General features: G+C 41.3%; 1 protein-coding gene across 3 annotated transcripts in view; it reads left to right on the top strand.

Moving 5' to 3' along the window:
* LOC140739090 (uncharacterized) overlaps window positions 1-23,720 on the top strand; it is a 209,094-nt gene that overhangs the window by 66,447 nt on the left and 118,927 nt on the right. For all 3 annotated transcript variants that reach the window (XM_073067055.1, XM_073067038.1, XM_073067047.1), the window contains exon 8: window positions 9,366-12,332. In XM_073067055.1, coding sequence (XP_072923156.1) covers window positions 9,366-12,332 — 2,967 coding nt within the window. The remainder of the gene's footprint in view (window positions 1-9,365; window positions 12,333-23,720) is intronic.

The raw sequence follows: 23,720 nt of genomic DNA, 5'->3' as shown, positions 1-23,720 counted from the left end.
TAGTGTTGTAATCTAGTTAATTAATTTGAGAGATATGTACGGAGATTGCTGGATTTGTTGCCCAGTGGCAATGATCTCACGTTTATTGTGGAAAATAATGGAGAAGACTGGATTGTAAATTAAGGCATCACTCAAAGTTCAAAGTAAATTTATTATCACAGTGCCTATATGTCACTATATGCAATCTTGAGATTAATTTTCTTGTGGGCATTCACAAAGGAATAGGATGTACAGTCCCTTGGAAAAGTCTTAGGCACTTATGTATAGCTGGCATGCCTTAGACCTTTGCTCAGCACTGTAGTAATTGTATCTATTGCACTGTATTACTGCAACAACAAAAAACACATTTCATGACGTGAGTGATGATAACAGACTCTAATATGGGTCTTTATTGTGGACTGAGAGTGGAACAGGGGCAGGAAGAGGGGAATCATGGTAGGGAGAGGGGAGGGAGCAGGAAGTAACAGAGAGACATTCTGTAATCAATAAACCAATTTTTTGGAATCAAGAGAAAATCTGCCACTGCATCTTGGCCTGCTGAGTTTCTCCAGCATTTTCTGTGTGTTGTTTGGAATCAAATGACCTTGTGTGGTGTCTCAGGCCAGGATGTGTCTGCATCCTTGCCACACTCCCCCCATGCCCCCACTCCACCAACCCCTGGCACTCCTTCTCTGCCACCTGTCTCACACCCCTCCCATGGTGCTCCACTCTTGCCATTCCCGGCATCCTCTGCTCCTGCCAGATTTACTAGCTTGCTCTTTTCTCCTCTGTGGTGAGCTACATATACCTGTCTGGACACGCCCCTCTGCTGATTGCTCCTGTGGCTCCTCCCACAGACCCCTGTATAAAGGCGATTGGAGGCACTGCTCCTCCCTCAGTCTCCAGGATGTTGTGTGGTGTTCTTTTGCTGCTAATCGTGGTCTCTTGCAGCTAATAAAAGCCTATCGTTTGCCTCCCATCTCCGAGCGTTATTGATGGTGCATCATCCTCATTGACAAATACAGTACTGTGCAAAAGTCTTAGGCATCCTAGCTATATACGTGTGCCTAAGACCTTTGTATGATAAAGTACTTAGATAGTCGAGAGCTGATTAAGGATAGTCAATATAGCTTTGTGCATGGCAGCTCATGTCTAACTAATCCAATAGTTTTTCAAGGAAGTTACTCAAAGTTGATAAAGCCAAAGCAGCGGATGTTGTCTATGTCATCTTTAGTAAGATCTTTGACAAGGTCTTACATGGGAGTTCAGTCGCCTGGCATTCAAGATGAGGTAGCAAGTTGACTTTGTGAGAGAAGCCAGAGAATGGTGGATGGTTGCCTCTCCGACTGGAGGTCTTTGCCAAGTGGTGTGCCACAGGGATTGGTGCTGGGTCTGTTGTAGTTTTATCCCTTGCATCAACAATCTTGATGACAATATACTTGTATTAAGCAGGATCAGCAAATTTGCGGATGTCAGCAAAATGAGGCATAGTGGATGGGAGAGTAAGGCTATCATATCTTGCAGTGGGATCTGGACCAGCTGGAAAAACGGCAGTTGGAAATTAAAGCAGACAAGTGTGAGGTGTTTCACTTGGGAGGACAAACTAGGTTAGGATTTAAATGGTGAATGGTAGAGCACCGAGGAATGTAGTAGAACAGAGGGATTTGTGAATACATATCCATAATTCACAGAGCTTTTGACACGTTGCCGTCATAAATCAAAGTATTGAGTACAGGAGTTGGGATGTTATGTAGAAGTTGTATGAGATGTTGTTGAGGTCTAATTTGAGTATAGTGTGCAGTTTTGGTCACCTACCTACAGAAAAGATATCAATAAGATTGAAAGAGTACAGAGAAAATTGCCAGGATTTGAGGACCTGATTTATAGGGAAAGGTTAGATAGGTTAGGAGTTTATTCCCCAGAGTGTAACAGAATGAGGGGAGATTTGACAGAGATATACAAAATTATGAGGGGTATAGATAGGGTAAATGCAAAAGTAAGACTCAAACTAAAGATTACGGGTTAAGGGTGAAAGGAGACATGTTTAAGGGGAACATGAGGGGGATTTCACTCAGGGGTTTGTGAGTGTGGAATAAGCTGCCGGCAGAAGGGGTGAATTCAGGTTCAATTTTGACATCTAATAGAATTTCGATAAGTACGTGGATGAGTGGGGTATGGAGAGCTTTGGTCATGGTACGGGTCGATGGGACTAGGCAGATTAATGGGACAGCATGGGCTAGATGGGTCAAGGGGCCCATTTCTGTGATGTAGTGTTCTCTGGTTCAAGCACAATGGAATCAATGAAAAATTTCTCTCTCTCTCTCTCCTCTCTCTCTCTCTCTCTCTCACTCTCACTCTCACTCTCACTCTCACTCTCTCTCTCTCTCTCACTCTCACTCTCTCTCTCACTCTCACTCTCTCTCTCTCTCTCTCTCACTCTCACTCTCTCTCTCTCTCTCTCTCTCTCTCTCTCTCTCTCTCTCACTCTCTCTCTCTCTCTCTCTCTCTCTCTCTCTCTCTCTCTCTCTCTCTCTCTCTCTCTCTCTCTCTCTCTCTCTCTCTCTCTCTCTCTCTCTCTCACTCTCACTCTCACTCTCACTCTCACTCTCACTCTCACACCCCCCCCAATGTGCAAAAGAGGGCAAACTGTGCAAATACAATAAATAAATAACATTGAGAACATAATTTGTAGAGAGCTTTTGAGGATTATTGCGAACTAGCTTTTACTGCAAGAGTAAAGCAAATTGACATGGGGTGGGGGATGCCCAGATATTAGAAATGACCACATTAGGAGAGACATGTTACTGCATACATATGCATCCTCAATGTGCTTTAGTGATTAAGGTGACCTTCACCCCTCTGACCCTGCCTCTGTGCCCCCTTGCTTTGATGATTTCCAGTAATAGTTTAGCACAATTGATAGGTATCCAAACTGCCACTTCATTATAAAACAGGTTAGAAATTACAATGCTATTCATATTTTTAATTAACCTTCAATTCTGGGGATTGGAGATTAAAGGTATGGATTGCTTTAGTGTTTTCTTTGTAGGTAGTCGTTCATCGAGATGGATGAAAGTAGGGTCAGTAAAATATTGTGAGCATCCAGTATGCCTCAAGGTTAGCAATAGCTTGTAATAGTAACAGTGGGTAGCAGAAGCAGGACTGGAAGTAACTGGCATCAGGGAGGAGGTACAGGAGCCTGAAGACACACACTCAACGCTTAAGGAATAGTTTCTTCCCGTCTGCCATCAGATTTCTGAATAGACAATGCATTTATGAACACTATTTCTTCACTTGTCTTTCGCATTATTATTTATTTTTTCAACTTACAGTAACTTTTTGCACATCTAATGTCTAATTACTATAAGACGTTATTTATAGTAATGTCTTGCACATCTTATCATATCAGGGAACTACGTAACTGCCTTGTAACAGCGGGGTAGTAGCTGTCCTGAGCCCACTCTCAGGCTTTTGGATCTTCTGCCTGATGCCAGGGCTGGGAGATGGAGCAGAGAATGTCTGGGATGGGTGGGAACTTTGATAGTGCCTGCTGCCTTACTGAGGTAGTGAGAAGTATAATAGTCCATGGAAGGGGTATCTCAAGAAGATGTGATCCATCATTGAAGAGGACATGCCCTCTCACCATTACCATCATTAAGGAGGAGGTACAGTAGCCTGTAGACCCACACTCAACATTTTAGGAACAGCCTTTTTCCTTCTGAATGGTCCATGGAACCATGAACATAGTCTCACCATTTCTCTTTAACACTATTGTAACTTGTAGGATTTTTTGCCTTGCACTGCACTACCACAAAATAACAAAATTCCCGGGAATATCAGGGTTAATGTATGAGGAACATTTGATAGCTCTGGGCCTGTACTCTCTGGAATAAGGGGGGAATCTCGTTGAAATTTACTGGAATACTAAAAGAGCTAGATAGAGTGGACATACGGAGTTTGTTTCCTATAGCAGGGGAGTCTAGAACCAGAGATGAACAGAGGAGAAGGGGAATTTCATTAGCCAGCGGTTGATGAAATTGTGACAATTCGTTATCACATTTGTTGTGGAAGCCAACTCATTGGGTATATTTAAAGTGGAGGTTACTAGGTTCTTGATTAGGTAGGGTGTCAAAGGTTTCTGAGAGAAGGAAGGAGAATAGGGTTGAGTGGGATAATAAACTAGCCACGATGGAATGGTGGAGTAGACTTGATGGGCTGAATGGCCGCATTCTGCTCTCTGTCTCATTGTCTAACTTTCACATCATATGTCTGTGATAACAAAAACCTGATTCTGCTTCTGAACGTATACCCAAGGTTGGATGTTCAGAGTGAAGATTGGGAGAATGGGAGAGAAAGCCTTGCAACCGCACGCAGGCTCATGATTTCCCTAGCTACATTTGCTGTGGTTACAACTGCTCTCCTCAAGCCCTGAAGTGTTAAGAGTGGACATGTGGCCGTCTCTCAGGCAAGCTTTCAATGAACATGAATGTACAAGTGCGCTCAGCCACCTCGTGGCCCAGATGATGTCATCTAAGTTTTCATTTTGGTTAACACTGTGGTGAGGTCGTTTCCAGATGTTTCCAGGCTCTGAGGAACTAACCGACAGGAACATACTGGCAATAATGTTGAAGCTACGTGACATAATTGTGGAACTAATTTGAAAACCTATAATTAAGCCACTGTTCTGAATATGAAGGAGAAATGAAGCATGTTGTATTAACTAGAAAGCCCTTGTGTCTTTAATGTCTGCTATTGTATTATTAGTTCGACGGTAGAAGTGCCGTAACCAACCACAGATATCCCTGCTGTGCCTGTGGTTACCTGAAATGCACACTTGGATAACAGCTCCCTTCAGGAGGCGTAATCAAAACACCAGAAGTAAACTATGAGAGTCATCTCAATTTAGCACCTACCTATGATGTCATTCCCAATTTAATATTAGGAAAATATACAACATGTTTATTTGTTTAACCAAGTGATTCATTTTGACTTGTGCCTGAATTAAATTTCTGTGCCAAAGGGAGCCTTGTCTGATTTGAATTATGGTTTTTAGTAGTTTTGGAGCCAGTTTAGAAAGTCAGGAAATGGAACGTTTAAATATGAAATAATATAAGCCAACTCTCTGCTTTATAAACCTTTAAGAGAGCTTCTACAAATACAAAAAAAAGTAAGTTATCACATAATTAATCAGAAAGCTTTCATTATAATGCATTAATGCAAAAAATGATTGTCAGTGTAAAAATCTGTAATTTTGAAAGCAAAATTGGCATTTAGAGGCATGCTTCACAATAGCCATAGCTTTCGCATTTCATTACGTATGATAAACTTACTTACTTCACTTGGGTCCTTTGCTTCCAGTGGAGCATCGGCCTTCAGTAGCCTATCTTCATCATCCTCTTAATGAACTATGGAGTTCATCAATGTTTCTATAATTCACTGCATCCACTGTATAGAGGACTGGCCCAAACAGCTTCACCAGAGCCCTGTTGGCTGGCCCTACCCCTTTCCATCTCTCACGACAGAGACGTAGGGTTGTAGTTTGAGAGGCACATGCAATAAAATGCACCTGAAGGGCAAACTAATTCACTCACAGGGTAGTGAATGTGTGAAATGAGCTGCCAGTGGAAGTGGTGGATGTGCGTTTGCTTTCAACACTTGAGGAGTTTGGATAAGTGTTTGGAAAAGAGGGGTATGGAGAGCCATGGTCTGGATGTAAGTTAATGAGACGAGGCACATTAGTTTTTTGGCATAGACTAGGTCACCTGAAGGGCCGGTTTCTGTGCTCTATGACTCTATAGCAGTTTGAATGACACATTTATCAAAAGATGCTGTGAAGTGTGTTGTTGCTTGTATTGTTCAGCCGAACAACACAAGCACCAACAATGACAAACACAACAAGATAGCTACAGCAAAACAAAGTATTTCCCATCCACCCAGTCACTCACACACACAGCTAGGCCTCCAACCGCAGGACAGGCCTTGTCCGGGCCTCCAGTCCTCGCCCTGGACTTGGGGTTACAAGATAGATGGAAATGTTGAGTACTGCAGCGATTTTTTTCAAAATGGCGGAGAGCTTGGAGGGGCCAAGAGACTCTTGGCTCTAACTTGTGTTCAAGATTCCTGGTTCGAGACTGTTTGTGGCAATTTTTCATTACATGAGTGTAAAGGAGAGTGAAATGGTTGTTACTCCAGATCTGATGCAGGATTAAAAAAAAAACACAATGAGCATAAAACACAATAAATCTAAATATAAAAGCAATACTGTGAAGTACAATGTACAGCTAAAGGAGTGGCTGTGTACTGTACTGTGCAAGAGTCTTCTGCACACATACAGTACTGTATACACATGATTAGCCTGTATGCATATACAGATTGTAAATGTATACATATAAGGTGACTCTGACAGGGAAAGTAAAGTGACATAATGACTCTTGGCAAGAGAAACTCTTCTAGCTAGCGACAGAGCATATGAAAACACGGTAGGACAGGGGTTCAGTCAGGATAGGTATGAGCTGTGGAGTGTACACGTAAAGTGGTCGTGCACGGGGAGATGAAGGTGCTGAAAGATTGGCTGATGTGGATGTGTTGGTGGTGGGAGTGTTCATGGGTGGAAGCGTTGATCAGCAGATGGTTTGAGAGAACTAAAATTTTTTTGAGTCTAGTGGTCCCAGCATGTATGCTACATATCCTCTTCCCTGATGGGAATGGGACAGATAGTCTCTGAGCAGGGCGGGTGGAATCCTTACGATATTGCTGACCCTCTTCTAGCACCTCCCTGTATATATGTCCTTGATGATAGATAGATAGATAGATAGATACTTTATTCATCCCCATGGGGAAATTCAACATTTTTTTCCAATGTCCCATACACTTGTTGTAGCAAAAAAAAAACTCATTACATACAATACTTAACTCAGTAATAATATGATATGCATCTAAATCACTAACTCAAAAAGTTAAAAAAAGTTCTTAAGTCCTGGCAGTTGAATTGTAAAGCCTAATGGCATTGGGAAGTATTGACCTCTTCATCCTGTCTGAGGAGCATTGCATCGACAGTAACCTGTCACTGAAACTGCTTCTCTGTCTCTGGATGGTGCTATGTAGAGGATGTTCAGGGTTTTCCATAATTGACCGTAGCCTACTCAGCGCCCTTCGCTCAGCTACCGATGTTAAACTCTCCAGTACTTTGCCCACGACAGAGCCCGCCCTCCTTACCAGCTTATTAAGACGTGAGGCGTCCTTCTTCTTAATGCTTCCTCCCCAACACGCCACCACAAAGAAGAGGGCGCTCTCAACAACTGACCTATAGAACATCTTCAGCATCTCACTACTTGATGGCTGGTAGGCTGGTGCAGCTGATGTGCTGGGCAGTTTCAGCTTCCCATTTTAGGGCTTCCTGTCTGCCACAGTGCAGCACATTAAGATGCTCTCAGCTGTGCATTTGTAGCAGGTCCATGGCCTCCTCTTCCTCCACAATGAAGCAACTCTCTGGTTGGAGGAGCAACACCTTATATTCCGTCTAGATAACTTCCAACCTGTTGGCATGATCATTGATTTCTCAAACTTCTGATAATTTCCCCCCCCTATGCTTCCCTCTACTTCAGTTCCCTATTTTGCCTCACCCCCCCCCCTTATCTCCTCTCCTCAACTGCCTATCACCTCCACCCTGTGGTATTATTGAGTTTGCTGACCCTGAAGTTCTGATCTCAAACCCTATCGGATATAAATAGACATGAGTACTCCAGCTAAAGGGAGATTATACTGTAATAACCCAATCTTCAAAGATTAGTTCACTTCCCTGTTTATTCTCCACAGCTGGTTTAGCTGCCAATAGCCACTATTGAAACAGTGGGTCCCTCCTCCCTATCAAGGAAAAGATACTTCCAGCTATAACAAAGTTGTTTAAAACACAATTCAGTTATTTTCAGTTGTACACATTTAAATCCAAGCAACAAACTTAAAAGACAGTTAAAACTCAGATGATTTCTATCTTAAACATTACCATATTGCAAACCAATTCTAAAACACAAACCATTTCCAAAACACAAAGCATAAAGGACTTTCAAAACACACAGTTCCTATAAACTATAAAGCCATACCAGTGATGCAGAAGAACAGTTTGTCTGTTGCAGGAACCAAAGTCAGAGGAATGGATTCCAGTTCCCCCTGTGTTTCTTTCACATTTCTAGATGTTCCTTACCTCATTCCTAATAAGCCTGCACTGCTCTCTACATTTATACCTTTTCTCTGCCAACAGTGTGACTGCACACACAACATTGCCTCATATCCCCTTTTTACACAAATGGTCTAAAAGCATCTTGGAGACATAGTTCACAATTAATGCTGTAAAGCTAACTACCTCGAGTACATAAAACTCCAATTATAAACAGATCAGTTATTGATATGCTAAATGCTTGTTTCCATCTTGTCTGCAATCTTGCTTGAATTAAGCAGCTTAGTCAGCTTGTCTAATTTGAAAGAAGCCAAATTAAATAACTCATTTTCTTATACTGCACTCTTGAGCAGTAATAAACCAGGTGCAGAAAGCTGCATCTTACTTCTCACAGGAAAAGCTTCTCTTATATACAAAGCTTGTTTGTAAATCTTGGCCTGAAACGTCGACTGTACTTCTTCCTATAGATGCTGCCTGGCCTGCTGCGTTCCACCAGCATTTTGTGTGTGTTGCTTGAATTTCCAGCATCTTCAGGTTTCCTCGTGTTTGCGTTTGTAAATCTGCGTTTGTTAACTTCAAGCAGATTACTGCTTACCATTTATAGTATATTTTAAGAACTGAAAACTGACTCATATTTTACAACCAGGCATTAAACATATAGTTGGAAGTTTACTTACAAGTGTAATGATCTTACAAGGCAGTTACTGTGTTTAGAAATCAAACTTGGCAAAACATGAGTTGGGTGAATATCAATCACACCCCTCCTTTTTTCCTTTCTCCTATTGACCACTCTCCTCTCCCATCAGATTCCTTCTTCTCCAACCCTTTATCTTTTCCACCTATCACCTCCCAGTTTCTTACTTCATCCCCCCCCCCTCCCCCCCCCCCCCACCTATCCACCTCCTTCAGCTGGCTTCACCTATTACCTGCCAGCTTGTACTCCTTTCCATCCCCTCACCTTATTCTGGCTTCTTCCCCTTTCCTTTCCAGTCCTCATGAAGAGTCTTGGCCTGAAACGTCACCTGTTTATTCCCCTCCACAGATGCTGCCTGACCTGCTGAGTTCCTCCAGCATTTTGTGTGTGTTGCTGTGGATTTCCAGCATCTGCAGAGCCTCTTGTCTTTATTATTTGTAGACGACCATTTGTTTGGTCTGAAGGTGGCATGTTGTGTGCAAAACAACCTGAGCATTTTTTTTTTGTGTGTTTTCATAGGGAGACCTGTAAGGGTGAAAATACCGCAAAGAGTTTGGGAGCCAAAGGTGGTTCATGAAACTGCAGCTAATCTGACAATCGAGAAGGTAGAACCAAATGCTACTTCCATTGATGTTGTGAAGTTTGGAAAAGCAACCACCTCTCAAGGTCATAGTGCAGCTCCAAGTGGAACATCAAGTCCCGGAGATGAAACCACTGTAGAATTAACAGTAGCTGGGGTATCCACTGATAAAGACAGGATGAAAGTGTCTATTGCTGAAGGACAGGTTACTGGACATGGTGAGGAACTACACAAACCAACACCAACCCTCCCAGACTCATTCAAACCATCATCCAGGCTTGAAGTTCAAAGTGTAAGTAGTCTCACCGAAGAGGAAGGAGAAGTTCAAGTGAGCACAGTCTACACGGCTGCAATGGAGGCTACAACGGATGATGAAGAAGAGCTAAAATTAGCTGTAACTACCAGCACTGCAGCAAGCTCAGAAAGAGCCATCCAGATCAAAGATGAACCTACGAGCAGCGCACAACTGGCAGACATTGATGCAGGGGAAATAATAATCAAATGTGCAAACGCGAGCACTCAGACAACGAGAGTAGAGGACCAGACACCTGCGGCAGCTACTATTGCGATGGCAGCTAGCATCGGTGAATCAGTTTTGATTGAGGGTGAAACCTATGAGGAAACAGAAGTTAAAGAGGATGGCAAGTTTGTTGCGTCACCTGTAGCTCCAGTCTCAGCCATGTCTGGAGCACGTGAGCCTCTAACAGACTTGCCCCCTACAGTACCCTTTGACCACATTTATGGGGCAACAAGAGAGCCCGACGGCAAGATTGTGTTGATAGATTCAGTGAGTACCTCTGCAATCCCATCCACGACTGAACAAGGAGAGGCCAAGCATGTTGAAACAGAAACCGGCCCACGACCGACTGTATCTCAAAGTGAAACAGGTGACATAGTGATTGTCCCAGGAAGAGTAAGTGCAGTGACAATAGAACAAGCAACCTTGCCATCCACCTTTTCAACAGTAAAACCAACGGCATCTGCACCTCAAGTGCACATTGATGAAGGTGAAGGGTCAACTCTATCAGTGTCAGACACCAGCAAGGTAAATATGACAGAAGTGGAAACCCTCTCTTCAGAGATCGTATCCAGTGGAGATTCTGAGGGTGTTCGTATTGAGTCAACTAAATCTGTTGAAAAATCCTCAGTTCATTCAGTTACTTTTGAACCTCAGCAATCAACTCTGCATCACACACCAATCTCGCCAGAAGGTACCGTGAAAATCTCACCAGCAAAACATCAGCTTGAGAGCACCATTGTGGATGACGTTGTTACTAATCATACCGAGATTGTTCAGGCACCAGCATTATCAACGGAGTCTGCATTAGTGGAGGAAACCGGTGCTCCTGTGTCATCATCGTTGGGGGTTTCCAGTGAGAAAGATTTGTATCAGACCAGTATGCCTGAGGCAGGCAAACCAGGAGTGACAATCTCAACTGAAGGGCAGTGGATTACGGAATTTCACTCTGTTCCAGATCGACCTAGGCAGCAGGAGAATGGCACAACATATATCAATGAGGTTGCCTCCGTAGGTCAGACAGGTAAAGCGAAGGAAAAGCAACCTGAATCTGTTAGTTATATCACACTTCAACCAATGAAAGAGCAAAGTGAAGTGCACACTGCTGTCCCGAGTTCCGAACTTTCACCTGAAGTAGATGTAACATTTGGGCTATCCCTGAATGAATCGATGGATGATACTGGGTCAGTCCTAGCTACCACAGTTGTAAGTACTCAAACAAAAGAGACTGAAGAAATGATTCATTTATCTGAATATGGTCATAAGGTATCATTTGAGACCCCATCACCTGCATTTGGTGAGAAAAATCACACGTATAATATTGTTGCAACCATAGAAACTTCCGAGGCAAAAAGTGAAGATCATATTACAACAATAATAACACCTCAGGAAGCATTATTAACTGATTCAATGACTGTGGTTAAAACTCACCCAGAAGGACCAACACAGATTGGTTATGAAGGAACCAGTGCAGATGTTCACCAGTATACATCTTCACCAGCCGAAAGTTCGACCGGTGTAAGCCATCAGGAAGAGCAAGAAGTCAGTACAACAATAAGGACTCCCTTTGAACAGATGACTGAAGAGGTCAGTGTGATGACCCAATACCCACCAACACCCCATTTTCAGGAAAAGGTTGAGAGTGAGCCAGAGAAAGCGAGCTCCCAGCACCCTGGCTTAATAAAGGAGACGACTCCTGAAATTGAAATACCAAGTTCTGCTATATTGCACAATGAATCAATTGTCTCCCCAGCCACAGAAGAAGAGAGGGAGGGTTCTGGTTTAATGGAGGGAACTGTGGCCAAACACGAAGAAATGACGGCAACCTTTCAAACGCCAGAACCTGTTCATATCAAAGTCGTTTCCACAACAATTGTTACCACCCCTCAGGTCGTCGTGACATCAACTACACCAAAACCATCGACCATAACAGCACCTTCTTCTGAAATTAGTTCAGATTCTAGTCTTTCTGTGATAAAGTATGACATTAAAGCTACTGAGAAACCTGAACAGTTAGCGACAAGTGCATTTCCAATTATTATTGAAAATGAGCCCGGTGAGACAACAGCAGAAGAGACTGTAATTATCGGTGAATCAGTTACCCAGCCTCCTGCTATCGTGGAGATTGATTTAACTGACACTGTTACACCACTGGATATCGATAGTGAATATTTCACTGCACCAACCTCCAGAACAAAGCTGGTATCGACAGCCTCAAAACCTTCACCTCCACCCCCTAAGGCCACTCAGCTAGCTCCATCAGCCATCTCATCATCAGCTACAGACTCCCCGGCCCCATTGGAAACCAGGGAACCACAAAAGGCTGTGGCTATCGATGAAAAATTACTTGTTAGCACAGCAGCACAGAAGCAAGTGTCAACAGATCAAGGCAAGTCATTTTATTTACTTTGTAAAAATGTCAGTTTTTTTACACTCGTCAATTTTTGAACTTGAAGGCAGAATACCGGGAGAATGGCAGGACTCTTAGCAGTGTGGAGGAGCAGATGGATCTTGGTTCATAGCACAGATTTCACAAAGTTGCCATGTAAGTTGATAGGACGGTTAAGAAGGTGTATGGTGTGTTGGCTTTCATTAGTTAGGGGAGTGAGTTCAAGAGCCACTTGATGTTGCAGCTCTATAAAACTCTGATTAGACCGGAGATTCCCAACCTTATTTATGCTATGGACCAGTCTGTGGATCCCAGGTTGGGAACCCTGACCATACTTGGCATATTGTGTTCAGTTCTGGTTGGATAATGATAGGAAGGATTTGGAAGCTTTAGAGAAGATACAGAGGAAATTTACTAGGGCTGCCTGGATTAGACAGCATGTCTTATGAGGATAGATTGAGTGAACTAGAAGTTTTTTCAAGGGAGAGAAGGATGATGAGAGTTGACTTGATAAGAAGCATAGATAGAGTGAAGAACCAGAACCATTTTTCTCAGGGTAGGAAAGGCAAATACAAGGGGCAAAACTTTGAAGTGTATGGGGGGGGGGGGGAATGCCAGAGATACATATTTTAAACAGGGTGGTGGGTGCATAGAATGCCAGGTGTGGTGGTAGAGGCAAATGCATTGAGGGTCATTTACAAAACAGGCACACAGATGTCAAAAAAAACGGAGGCATATGTAGGAGGAAGGGTTAGACTGAGATAGGCGTAGGTTAAGAGGGTTGCATGTCATTGTGGGGTGAAGGGCCTGTACTGTTCTATATTCTATGTTCGAGGCGGTCTGTGGTATCTACATGGGACAATTACTTCAGAATTATTTGGAATTGGCTACGTTTTCATTCACAGATTCTCAACCTCTTGCTTCAGGATCAACATGCTAGTGTTATTTAAGATGTTGAGAAGCATTAGGAGCAAGTTTTGCCAAAATTCTGCAGGAGCTATAAGACATAGAAGCAAAATGAGGCCATTCAGCCCATTGACCCTGCTCCACCATTTTATCATGGCTGATTGACTATCCCTTTCAACATCATTCTCCTGCCTTCTCCCCTTAACTTTTGACACCTTTGTTAATCAACCTCCACTTTGAATAAACTCAATGACTTGGCCTTCACAGCCTCCTATGGCAATGAATTTCACAGACTGACCAACCTCTGGGCTAAATTTGTCTTCATCTCTGTTCTAAAAAGGCATCCATCTATTTTGAGGCAACACTATCTTGTCCTGGACTCCCCCACTATAGGGAATATACTCTTTTTGTCCACTTTATCTAGGCCTTCCAATATCTGATAGGTTCAATAAGATGCCCCTTTATTCTCCAGTGAGTACAAACCCAGAGCCATTAAACACTCCTCATATGTTAATAAATAACATAGTTATATGTTTAACCCTTTAATATGCTTATTAGTGCATGGTTATGAGTTGAAATTGTTTGCATTTTCTGTATCAGAGTGCTATGGATTTTATGCAGTGGTTAATTTTGTTAATGAATGGTTAAGGACAATTGTTCAAGAAGATAAATTGTTGAAAGGCCTAGATAGAGTGGACGTGGAGAGGATGTTTCCAATAGTGGGAAAGTCTAGCACCAGAGAGAATCACCTCAGAACAGAGGGACATCCCTTAAGAGCGGAGATGAAGATGAATTTAGCCAGAGTGGATGAATCTGTGGAATTCATTGCCACAGACAACTGAGGAGGCCAAGTCATTTGGTATATTTAAAGCAGAGGTTGATAGGTTATTGATTAGTAAGGGTGTCAAAGGTTATGAAGAGAAGGCAGAACGGGGTTGAGAGGGAAAATAAATCAGCCATTTTCGAATGGTGAAGGAAATTCCATCAGCTGAATGGCCTGACTCTTCTGTGTCTTATAGTCTTGTATAATCTTAAAACTGTAGTCAGTGGCTGTTTTTTAATGTGGTATAAACAATTGCATTCAGTAAGGTTACCTTGTTTGCGTGAAACTATAAAGTCTAAAACACAGAAATACTGAACAATGTCTTCTAGGCTTATTTATGTTCAGCAATTTCTATTTTTAACGAGTTTGTGCTGAAGTCAAGTCCTAAATTCTGTATTGCCATGGTAATAACTCTATTTCTTCTCAACCCGAGCTTTAATAAAGAACTTGAGTATATAATTTATGCATCACTCTGGAGCAGAACAGAATCAATGCTGCATTGTTACAGGCGACATCTTTCACCAAAATGTGAAACTAAAACATTGTCTGCAAACTAGGGGTAATTTAGAGGACCTGGAGCACTGGGGGTGAAGGAGGAGGGGAGGAACACCACACTCATGTTTGGGCAATGGACAGAATGGTGTAGCTCTTCATTCATCTCATCAGTCATTGTGGGATTTTGCTGTAGCGAGTAGACTGCTGTGTTCAAATAGCCGCGTTATATACTTCAAAAATCCTTTATTGGCTGCTTAGTTCTTTGGCACCTTCCAAAGATTTAAAAGGTGGTGTACAATAAGCACGTTGTGAAATTCCTTAAGGTGTGATCCCAGCTGCCGTCAGGAGGATATTTCTTCTGGAGACCACCACTGCAGACCCCAAGGGAGAATGTGAAATTAGTGTGAGGGCTTGTAAATTGTACTCAAATTATTGTCACCCAATTTATTCAGTATGCTCCTATGAAAAGTTGCCCATGAAGGCTGTTAAGCCTAGCAGGGATTGTGGTGGGAATGGGATTAGTTCTTGATAGAAGTATCAGCAGATGGGATAAAGAATTGTGTAAAGGATCGTTCTTTCAGTATCCAGGCTGTGACCTGGGTTTGAAACCAAGATCTGGACACTAATCCGGTTAAACCTGCTCTGGCTTTAGTTCCTGACAGTATGGGTTCTCCTAGAATAGGGATTCCAACACCCAGGACCCTTGTCTCCATACTTTAGGGCCTAATTTAGCAGGAGTTTGATCATTGCAGTGTCTGGCATGAGTATTTGACTCAACAACTGAGGCCAAAGTTTATACCTATCAGAGGGGAATTAGGACAGAACCTGCTGGGAAGATCTGAAAATCTGAGGCTAATAGTCCCTTAATGGAAGTTGGAGCAAAGAAGGATGAGGGGTGAACTGATAGAAGTTTTCAAGATGATAAGTGGCACAGACTGAGTGGATGTGCTATGGTAAAATGTACATACAGTACTGCGCAACCATCTTCTGCACATACTGTATATATAGCTAGAGTGCCGGAGACCTTTACACAGCACCGTATTTGTCAATGCGGAGCAGAGCGTGAGTTTGTAATTCTGCAGGAGCAAAGGAGATTGGGAGTGGTGAGGGAGGCGCACTGCAGGAGGGGTGTGGGACAGGTGACAGAGAAGGAGTGCAAGGTATGGGGGGTGGGGGGGGGGGTGACATGGGTGTGGACCCACCCAGCCCTGAGGTACCAGGCAGGGTCATTTGATTCCAAACAATTGGTTTATTGTTCAATACAGAAAATGTCTCTGGTGATTTCCTGTACCCCTGCTCTCCTTTCCCATTTTCCCAACCATGATTCGCATCTCCATGCTCTCTTCCCACTCTCAATCCACAATAGAGACCCATACCAAAATCAGGTTTATCATCACTCACGTATGTCGTGAAATTTGTTTTTTTATTGTGGCAGCAGTACAGTGCAATACATAACATTACTACAGTAAAGTCAAAGTCAATGTAAAATTTATTATCAAGAGTACATGCATGTCACCACATACAACCCTGAGATTCTTTATCTGCGGGCATACTTAGCAAATCTATAGGACAGTAACCGTATACATTAAACATCAGGAACTGTTAATTGTAAACAAACTGTGCAAATGCAGATATAAATAAATAGCAATAAATAATGAGCATGAGATAACAATATAACAGAGTCCTTAAGTAGCTTCTTAAATGAGTGTAGCAGTATTGTGCAGAACTTGAATTAATAAGACATATTATTTTAGCCAATGTCAACTCGTGTCTGCCAATCTTTTGCTTTCAGTGCTATTTTTGTGCAATGTTTCAGTTGTAGTTTTATGATGATGCATCTCTTGTGTTGGTTTTGGGTTTGCTGACCATGAAGCTCTAAACTCTAGATAAAGACTTTCAGCCCTATTGGATATGAATAACCACAAGTACTTTCACTAAAGCGAGATTATATTGTAACTAATCAATCTTTCAAGACTAGTTCACTTCCCTGTTTATTCTCCACAGCAGATTTTGCTGCCTGTACCCATTATTTGAGGAGTGGGTCCTCTCTCCCTATCAAGGAGAAGATACTTACAGCTAACAAAGTTGTTTAAAACACAATTCATTTATTTTTGGTGATACGTATTTAAATCCAAACAACACTCTTAAAACACATTTAAAATCCACAGAGAATTTCCATCTTAAACGTTACCAACCATTTCTAAAACACGAAGAATTGAGGATTTCTAAAACACAGGTACAATTCCTATGAACTAAAAAGACATACCAAAGATGTAGACAATTGAATCATCTGTCACAGAAACTGAAGCGAGAGCAATAGATTCTTTTTCACCCCATGTTTCTTCCATGATTTTTGATGTTCCTTACTCAATTCCTAATAAGAATAAACTGCTCTCTATATTTCTACAATTTTTTGAGACACAGATCTCAGCTACCTCCACTTAATGCTACAAAGCTAACTTCTCCAAGTATATAAAACTTCCAAGTATAACCACATCAGTAATCGATACGCTAAGTGATATTATCCATATGCTCTGCAAGCATCCTTGAACTAAGCAAATTCAGAGTCAGCTTGTCTGTTCTGAAGCAACCCAAATTAAAAATGCCAATGGTCTTATACTGCATCTTGAACAGTAATAATGCAGGTGCAGTGACCTAGATTCTTACTTCTCGTAGATAGAGCATCTGTTCTATAGACATTTCGTTTGCAAAGCCTCTCTGCAGAGAGTGCTTGTTCTAACTTCAAACTGATTATTACTTTGCAATTGTATTTTAAGAGCTGAAGACTCACTCCTGTTTATGATCATAAACTAAACAAAGAATAGTTGGAAGTCTACTTACAATTGTTTGTGATCTTTCAAGTGGCAGCTGCTGTGATTGGAAATCTGAGAAGAGCAAACATGAGACCTCCTGTCCAGGACAGTAAATATCCATCCACTTCATTATAGTATAGTATAGTGCTTTCAAATTATGACATTAATATGATTGTTTAACTGATTTATTTATAAGATAACTAACGGCAATTAATTCTGTGCATTTAAAATAAACCATTAGCAACTCACCTTATGACTTATTCAGATCGACAGTGGTATTGGGAGGTGGGGTGGAGATGCAAGGTGTCGCACCTGCTTAGCCTCTCAATTAGCGTCTTGTGAACCCATGGGAGCAGGTGATGGATGGTTGTAGTGGCAAACCACTTCGGTAGAAAAATTTGCTGACAACAATCATAATCAGAGAAAGGCCCATGATTGCTCATGTTGTGCAACACGGCACATAGTGGTGAGGATGATAAGGGTATATCACCTTTCATAGTCCATTTTTTGGATCAAGTTTAGGCCAAATTTATATTGGAATTTTTATTATGGAACTATTCCACATTCATGTGCCTTTGACCTGAATATGGCAACTGAATCTGTTTTAAAGAATTCCATTCCACGTTTTCCACATGGACAAGGGGAGAACATTGTAGAGATCCTTGCCTGTGTTCTCTGTTCTCCTAATTCAGGAACTGTTCCGTTAGGTTGGAAACTTGTATATGTCACACCACTGCTTGAGGAAGGGCAGAAAGAAACCATAGGATAATAATTTCCTGACGCAGCTCGACATCTGGTGTCAGGAAATTAGTAGACTCTGTATGCAAACACCTGGAAATTTTTAGTTGATGAGAGAGAGCCAGCATAGATTTGTGAAGGCTGACTTGGGTCCACCAGACCTGATTATTACCACTTCAAACAATTCCAGGTAATGGACAGGGCAATGTATAAAGATGTTATTCATGTGGGCATTTGTCTTGACAAGAGGTTATTAATTAAAACTGAAACTCATTGATTTGATGACAGATTATTGATCTGATAGAAAATATGCCTGAGCAACAGGAGCTGGGGGAAGGAGAATAATAAGCAGGTACTCACATGAGCTGAATGTAACCAGTGCATCTCAACAAAAACAATAGTGTTTTGGTCCTAATTATTTAATGTGTTTCAGTTATTCCTTTAGTGTTGGAGGAACTCAGCAAATCATGCAGCATCTGTGGAGTGAAATAGACAGTTGATGTTTTGGGCCAAGACTCAACTGTTTATTCCCCTTTATAGATGCTGCCTGACTTGCTAAGTGTTTTCAGCAATTTGCGTGTGCTGCTCAAGATTTCTAGCAGCTGTTGAATCTCTAGTGTTTATTCTTTGTCTTGCCTTTTATTCAAACATCTAGTTACCTGAAGTATTTTTCACTACAGCTGGATAAAGGTTTGAATCTGTTTTGATAATTTAAGGTACTGCAGAAGAAAAAGTCAGTGTATGAGTTACTGAGTATTTGATTGAGATTGTCTATGTTCTGATGCTTCATTTCAGGAGACATTTGTCAAACATTTCCTGTGTATGTTGTCCAAAAATAACCAAATCATAAATGTTTGGATTTATATAGTGTCTTTAAAGAACTTTATAGTAATTAACACCACAATCTGAGAACCGACTTCAAATTTTACATAATGATATCATGAATATAATATAAACCATGTCTCTGTTGAATCCTTAAACAGTAAGTTCATAGCATTGCTGAGAAAGCATATGGAGTGTTGCCTTCATTAGTTGGAGGATTGTGTTCAAGAGGTGTGGGATAATGTTGCAGCTCTGCAAAGCTCCAGTTGGACTGGACGTGGAATACTGTGTTCAGTTTTATTTGCCTCGTTATGGAAGAATATGGAAACTTTAGAGAGTGTGCAGGGTGCTGCCTGGATTGGAGAGTGTGTCTTATGAGGACAGGTTGAATGAGCTAGGGATATATCTTTGGAGCAAAGGAGGTTAAGATAGAGATGTAGAAGATACATGGCCCATGGTGCAGAAGGGAAAGAGGGAGAAGAGGGGAACCTTAGTGATAGGGGACATGGAACAGACAGGAGATTCTGTGGACACGAATGGGACATGTGAATGGTATGTGGCCTCCCAGGTGCCAGGGTCAGGGATGTCTTGGATTGCATCCACAGCATTTTGGAGGGGGAGGGAGAGCAGCCACATGTCTTGGTACATATTGGTACCAATGACATATGAAGGAAAAGCAAAGATGTCCTGAAGAGAGAATTTAGAAAGCTAGGCAGAAAGCTGAGAAGAGGACCTCTCGGGTAGTAATTTCTGGATTGCTGCCTGTGCCACGTGCCAGTGAGGGTAGAAATTGGATGATTTGGCAGCTAAATGCGTGGCTGAGAAGCTGGTGCTGGGGGTAAGGCTTCAGACTCTTGGATCATTGAGTTCTCTTCTGTGGGAGGTATGACCTGCACAAAAGGGAGGGGTTGCACCTGAACCGGAGGGGGACCAATATTCTCACGGGCAGGTTTGTTAGAGCTGCTGGGGAGGGTTTAATAAACTAATTTGGCGGGGTGGGGTGGGTATGAACCAGAGTGAAGGGACTCAGGATAGGATGGATGGTAAAAAAGCAAAGATAGTAGGTAGTTAGACTGTCAGGAAGGGCAGGCAGATGATAGGACAAGACAACATTACAGCCAGCAGGGTAAAGTATCAGTTGGATTTGGGATACAGAATCAAAAAGGGTGGCAAATACAGTACTCAAAGTGTTATGTCTCAATGCACAGAGTATAAGAAATAAAGTGAACTATCTTGTACTACAAATGTTTGTATTACAGATTGTCAGGTATGATGTTGTGGCCATCACTGAATCATGGCTGAGGAATGGCTTTCCTTTTTCAATATTTTTATTAATTTCTATGTAGAAGAATACAGAGTTCAAGAAAATACATATTATAAAACAAAAGAAAGATATGATAATACCAAATACATTATATTTGAATTACATTGATGAACTCCTTACCCTATATTCATGTAGATTAGATTAATTAGTATGTCGAGATATGAATAATTTTTTATATGTATAGAAAAAGATCTATACCCACTACCAAAGCCAAAGCTGTTTGGTAAAGGAAAAAAAAAACCTTATCAGATAGTGAAATATGCTATTAACCAACATCTGTACTTTAACTGGAAATCAAATGGTTCCCACAAATTTTGAAAATCTTGGTTAGATTCAGAAATTGAACAACGAATCTTTTCTAAATTTAAGCATGCCATAACTTCCCATAACCATTGAGTGTGATTAGGCGGAGCAGCATTCTTCCATTTAAGTAAGAACAGCCTCCTAGCCATGAGAGATAAAAGCCAGAATGTGCAAGTCAGATGTCTTCACAATGATATCTTTCCCTCCAACAATACCAAATAAGGCGGTCAAAGGGTGAGGCTTAAAATTTACTTTAAAAAGTACAGAAAAAGTTTGGAATACTTCCAATATTTTTCAAGACTTGGGCATGTCCAAAACATATGAATGAATGATGCTCTTCCATTGTTACACCTATAACAGTTGGGAGATATAAAAACCAGATAGCTTATCCTTGGTCATATAAGCCCTATGGACTATTTTAAATTGTAGGGGGGAATGATGGGCACATAACAATGAATTATTAACCAGTTTAAAAATTTCATTCCAAGTTTCTTCAGAAATTGAAGTCTGTAAATCTTGTTCCCAAAGATTTTTGATTTTGTCTAAAGAATAATTTCTCATTCCCATCAACATATCATAAATATTGGATATTGAACCATTATAAAAAGGTTTCAAATTAAGAATTTCATCTAATAAGTTCTTATCAGGACTTTTAGGAAATGTATATAATTGAGATCGCCACAAGTCTCTAAAAATCGAAAGAAGTGGGTTTTTGGTAAACTATATTTAGTTGACAGTTGTTCGAACGAAGAAAGACTTCCTCCAACAAACAGATCCTGGAAACATTTAATACCCAATCTATCCTATTGTCTAAAAACTACATCAGTCATAGAGGGCTTCAAAAATAATTAACAAAAATTGGCTTAGAAAGGGAAAATCTCAATAAACCAAAGTGTTTTCTAAATTGTATCCAGATCCTCAAGGTATGTTTAAGTACCACATTTTCAGTTATTTTACTTAAAGATAAAGGAAGTGAAGATCCAAAAAGAGAGATGATAGAGAATTTATTAACAGAGTTAGCTTCTAAAGAAACCCACCCTGGACAGTCCTCATGATTAATATAATATAACCAAAACGTAAGATTCCGTATATTAACTGCCCAATAATAAAACCTAAAATTTGGTAAAGCTAAACCTCCATTCTTTTTAACTTTCTGGAGATGAACTTTATTCAGTCGAGGACGTTTATTTTTCCGTATATAAGAGGATAAAATGTATATGAATTTGGGTAGGAATGGCTGTAGTTGGGAACTGAATATCCAAGGTTATACATTGTATCAGAGGGATAGGAAAGTAGGCAGAGTGGATGGTGTGGCTCTGCTGGTAAAGTGTGGCTTCAAATCAGTAGAAAGCTGTGACATAGGATTGGAAGGTGGTGCATCCTTGAGGGTTGAGTTAAGTAACTGTACGGGTAAAAGGACCCTGATGTCTGTTATATACAGGCTTACCAAAAGTAGCTGGGATGTGGACTACAGATTACAATGGGAAATAGAATAGGCATGTCAAAAGGGAAATGTTATGATAGTCATGGGAGCTTTCAACATGCAGGTTGATTGGGAAAATTAGGTTGGTAATGGATCTCAAGAGAGTGAGTTTGTTGAATGCCTATGAGATGGCTTTTTAGAGCAGTTTGTCTTTGATCCTACTAGGGGATCAGCTATACTGGATTGGGTGTTATGCAATGAACCGGAGGTGATTAGGGAGCTTAAGGCAAAGAACCCTCAGGAGACAATTATCACAATATGATTGAGTTCAACTTGAAATTTGATAGGGAGAAACTAAAGTCTGATGTAGCAGTATCTCAGTGGAGTAAAGGAAATTACAGTGGTATGAGAGAGGAGTTGGCCAAAGTAAATTGGAAGGAGATGCTAGTAGGGACGACAGCAGAGCAGCAATGGCGTGAGTTTCTGGGAAAAATGAGGAAGGTGCAGGATGGAGGAAATGAAGAAATCCACCAAAGGCAAAATAATATAACCATGGTTGACAAGGAAAGTCAAAGCTTATGGAAAACCAAAGAGAGGGCATACAACAAAGCATAAATTAGTGGGAAGATAGAAAATTGGGAAGCCTTTAAAACCTACAGACAATAGTTAAAAGAATCATTAGGAAGGAAAAGATGAAATGTGAAAGCAAGCTAGCAAACAATATAAAAGGGGATAGTAAAAGCTTTTTCAAATTATGTAAAAAAAAAGTAAGAGTGGAAAGTGGCTATAGATCTGCTAGAAAATGAGGCCGGGGAAATAAATAATGGGGTACAAGGAGATGGAAGATAAACTAAATGAGTATTTTGTATCAGTCTTCACTGTGGAAGACATTCGTTTGTTCTGTGCCGAGCTGTATGACATGAGGGATCATGGTCTTTCCATGACTATGATGGTTCTTGGCAAATTTTTCTACAGAAGTGGTTTGCCCTTGCCTTCTTCTGGGCAGAGTCTTTACACGATGGGTGAGCCAGCTATTATCAACACTCTTCAGAGATTGTCTGCCTGGTGTCAGTGGTCACATAATCAGGACTTGTGATATGCACCAGCTGCTCATACGAACATCCACCACCTGTTCCCATGGCTTCACTTGACCCTGATTAGGGGCAGGGTGGGGTTAAGCAGGTGCTACACCTTGTCCAAGGATGACCTGTATGATAGCGGAGGGAAGGAGTGTCTTACATCTTCTTTGGTAGAGACGTATCTCCACCCCACCACCCTGTGATCAAGAAATGAAGATCTTATTGTGTTTTCCCCTCCTTTGTTCAGATCGATAATATGCCATCTAGCTGAAATAAGTTAATTATTCCAACCCAAAAACTGGTAGGCTCAGGATACATGCATCACCACTTGGTGTCTTTGGAATTGTCATTTTAGGTTCTAAGCCATCTCCCCATTCCCCATCGCCTCCTCATCCCCCTCCCTCTCCCTCTTCCCCCACCACCCACAGTTGCAACTCACCCAGTGACTTTGTCAAGCAGATTGCATGTTGCTCTGGAATTTGACCAGAATTTCTGTCATGAAAATAATAAGAATTTCAATTCCTTTAATTTCAACAGAAATAAATGCTGTATAGCCACATTCATATCTAAGCATTATTGAAAGTCTACGCCGGGGTTCCCAACCTGGGGTCCGTGGACCCCTGGCTTAATGGTTTTGGCCAATGGCATAAAAATGTTTGGGA

The sequence above is a fragment of the Hemitrygon akajei genome, chromosome 2, assembly GCF_048418815.1.
Source record: "Hemitrygon akajei chromosome 2, sHemAka1.3, whole genome shotgun sequence".
Classification (NCBI taxonomy): Eukaryota; Metazoa; Chordata; class Chondrichthyes; order Myliobatiformes; family Dasyatidae; genus Hemitrygon; species Hemitrygon akajei.
The sequence above is the reverse complement of the archived record's forward strand: the minus strand, read 5'-3'. Positions and strand labels throughout refer to the sequence as shown.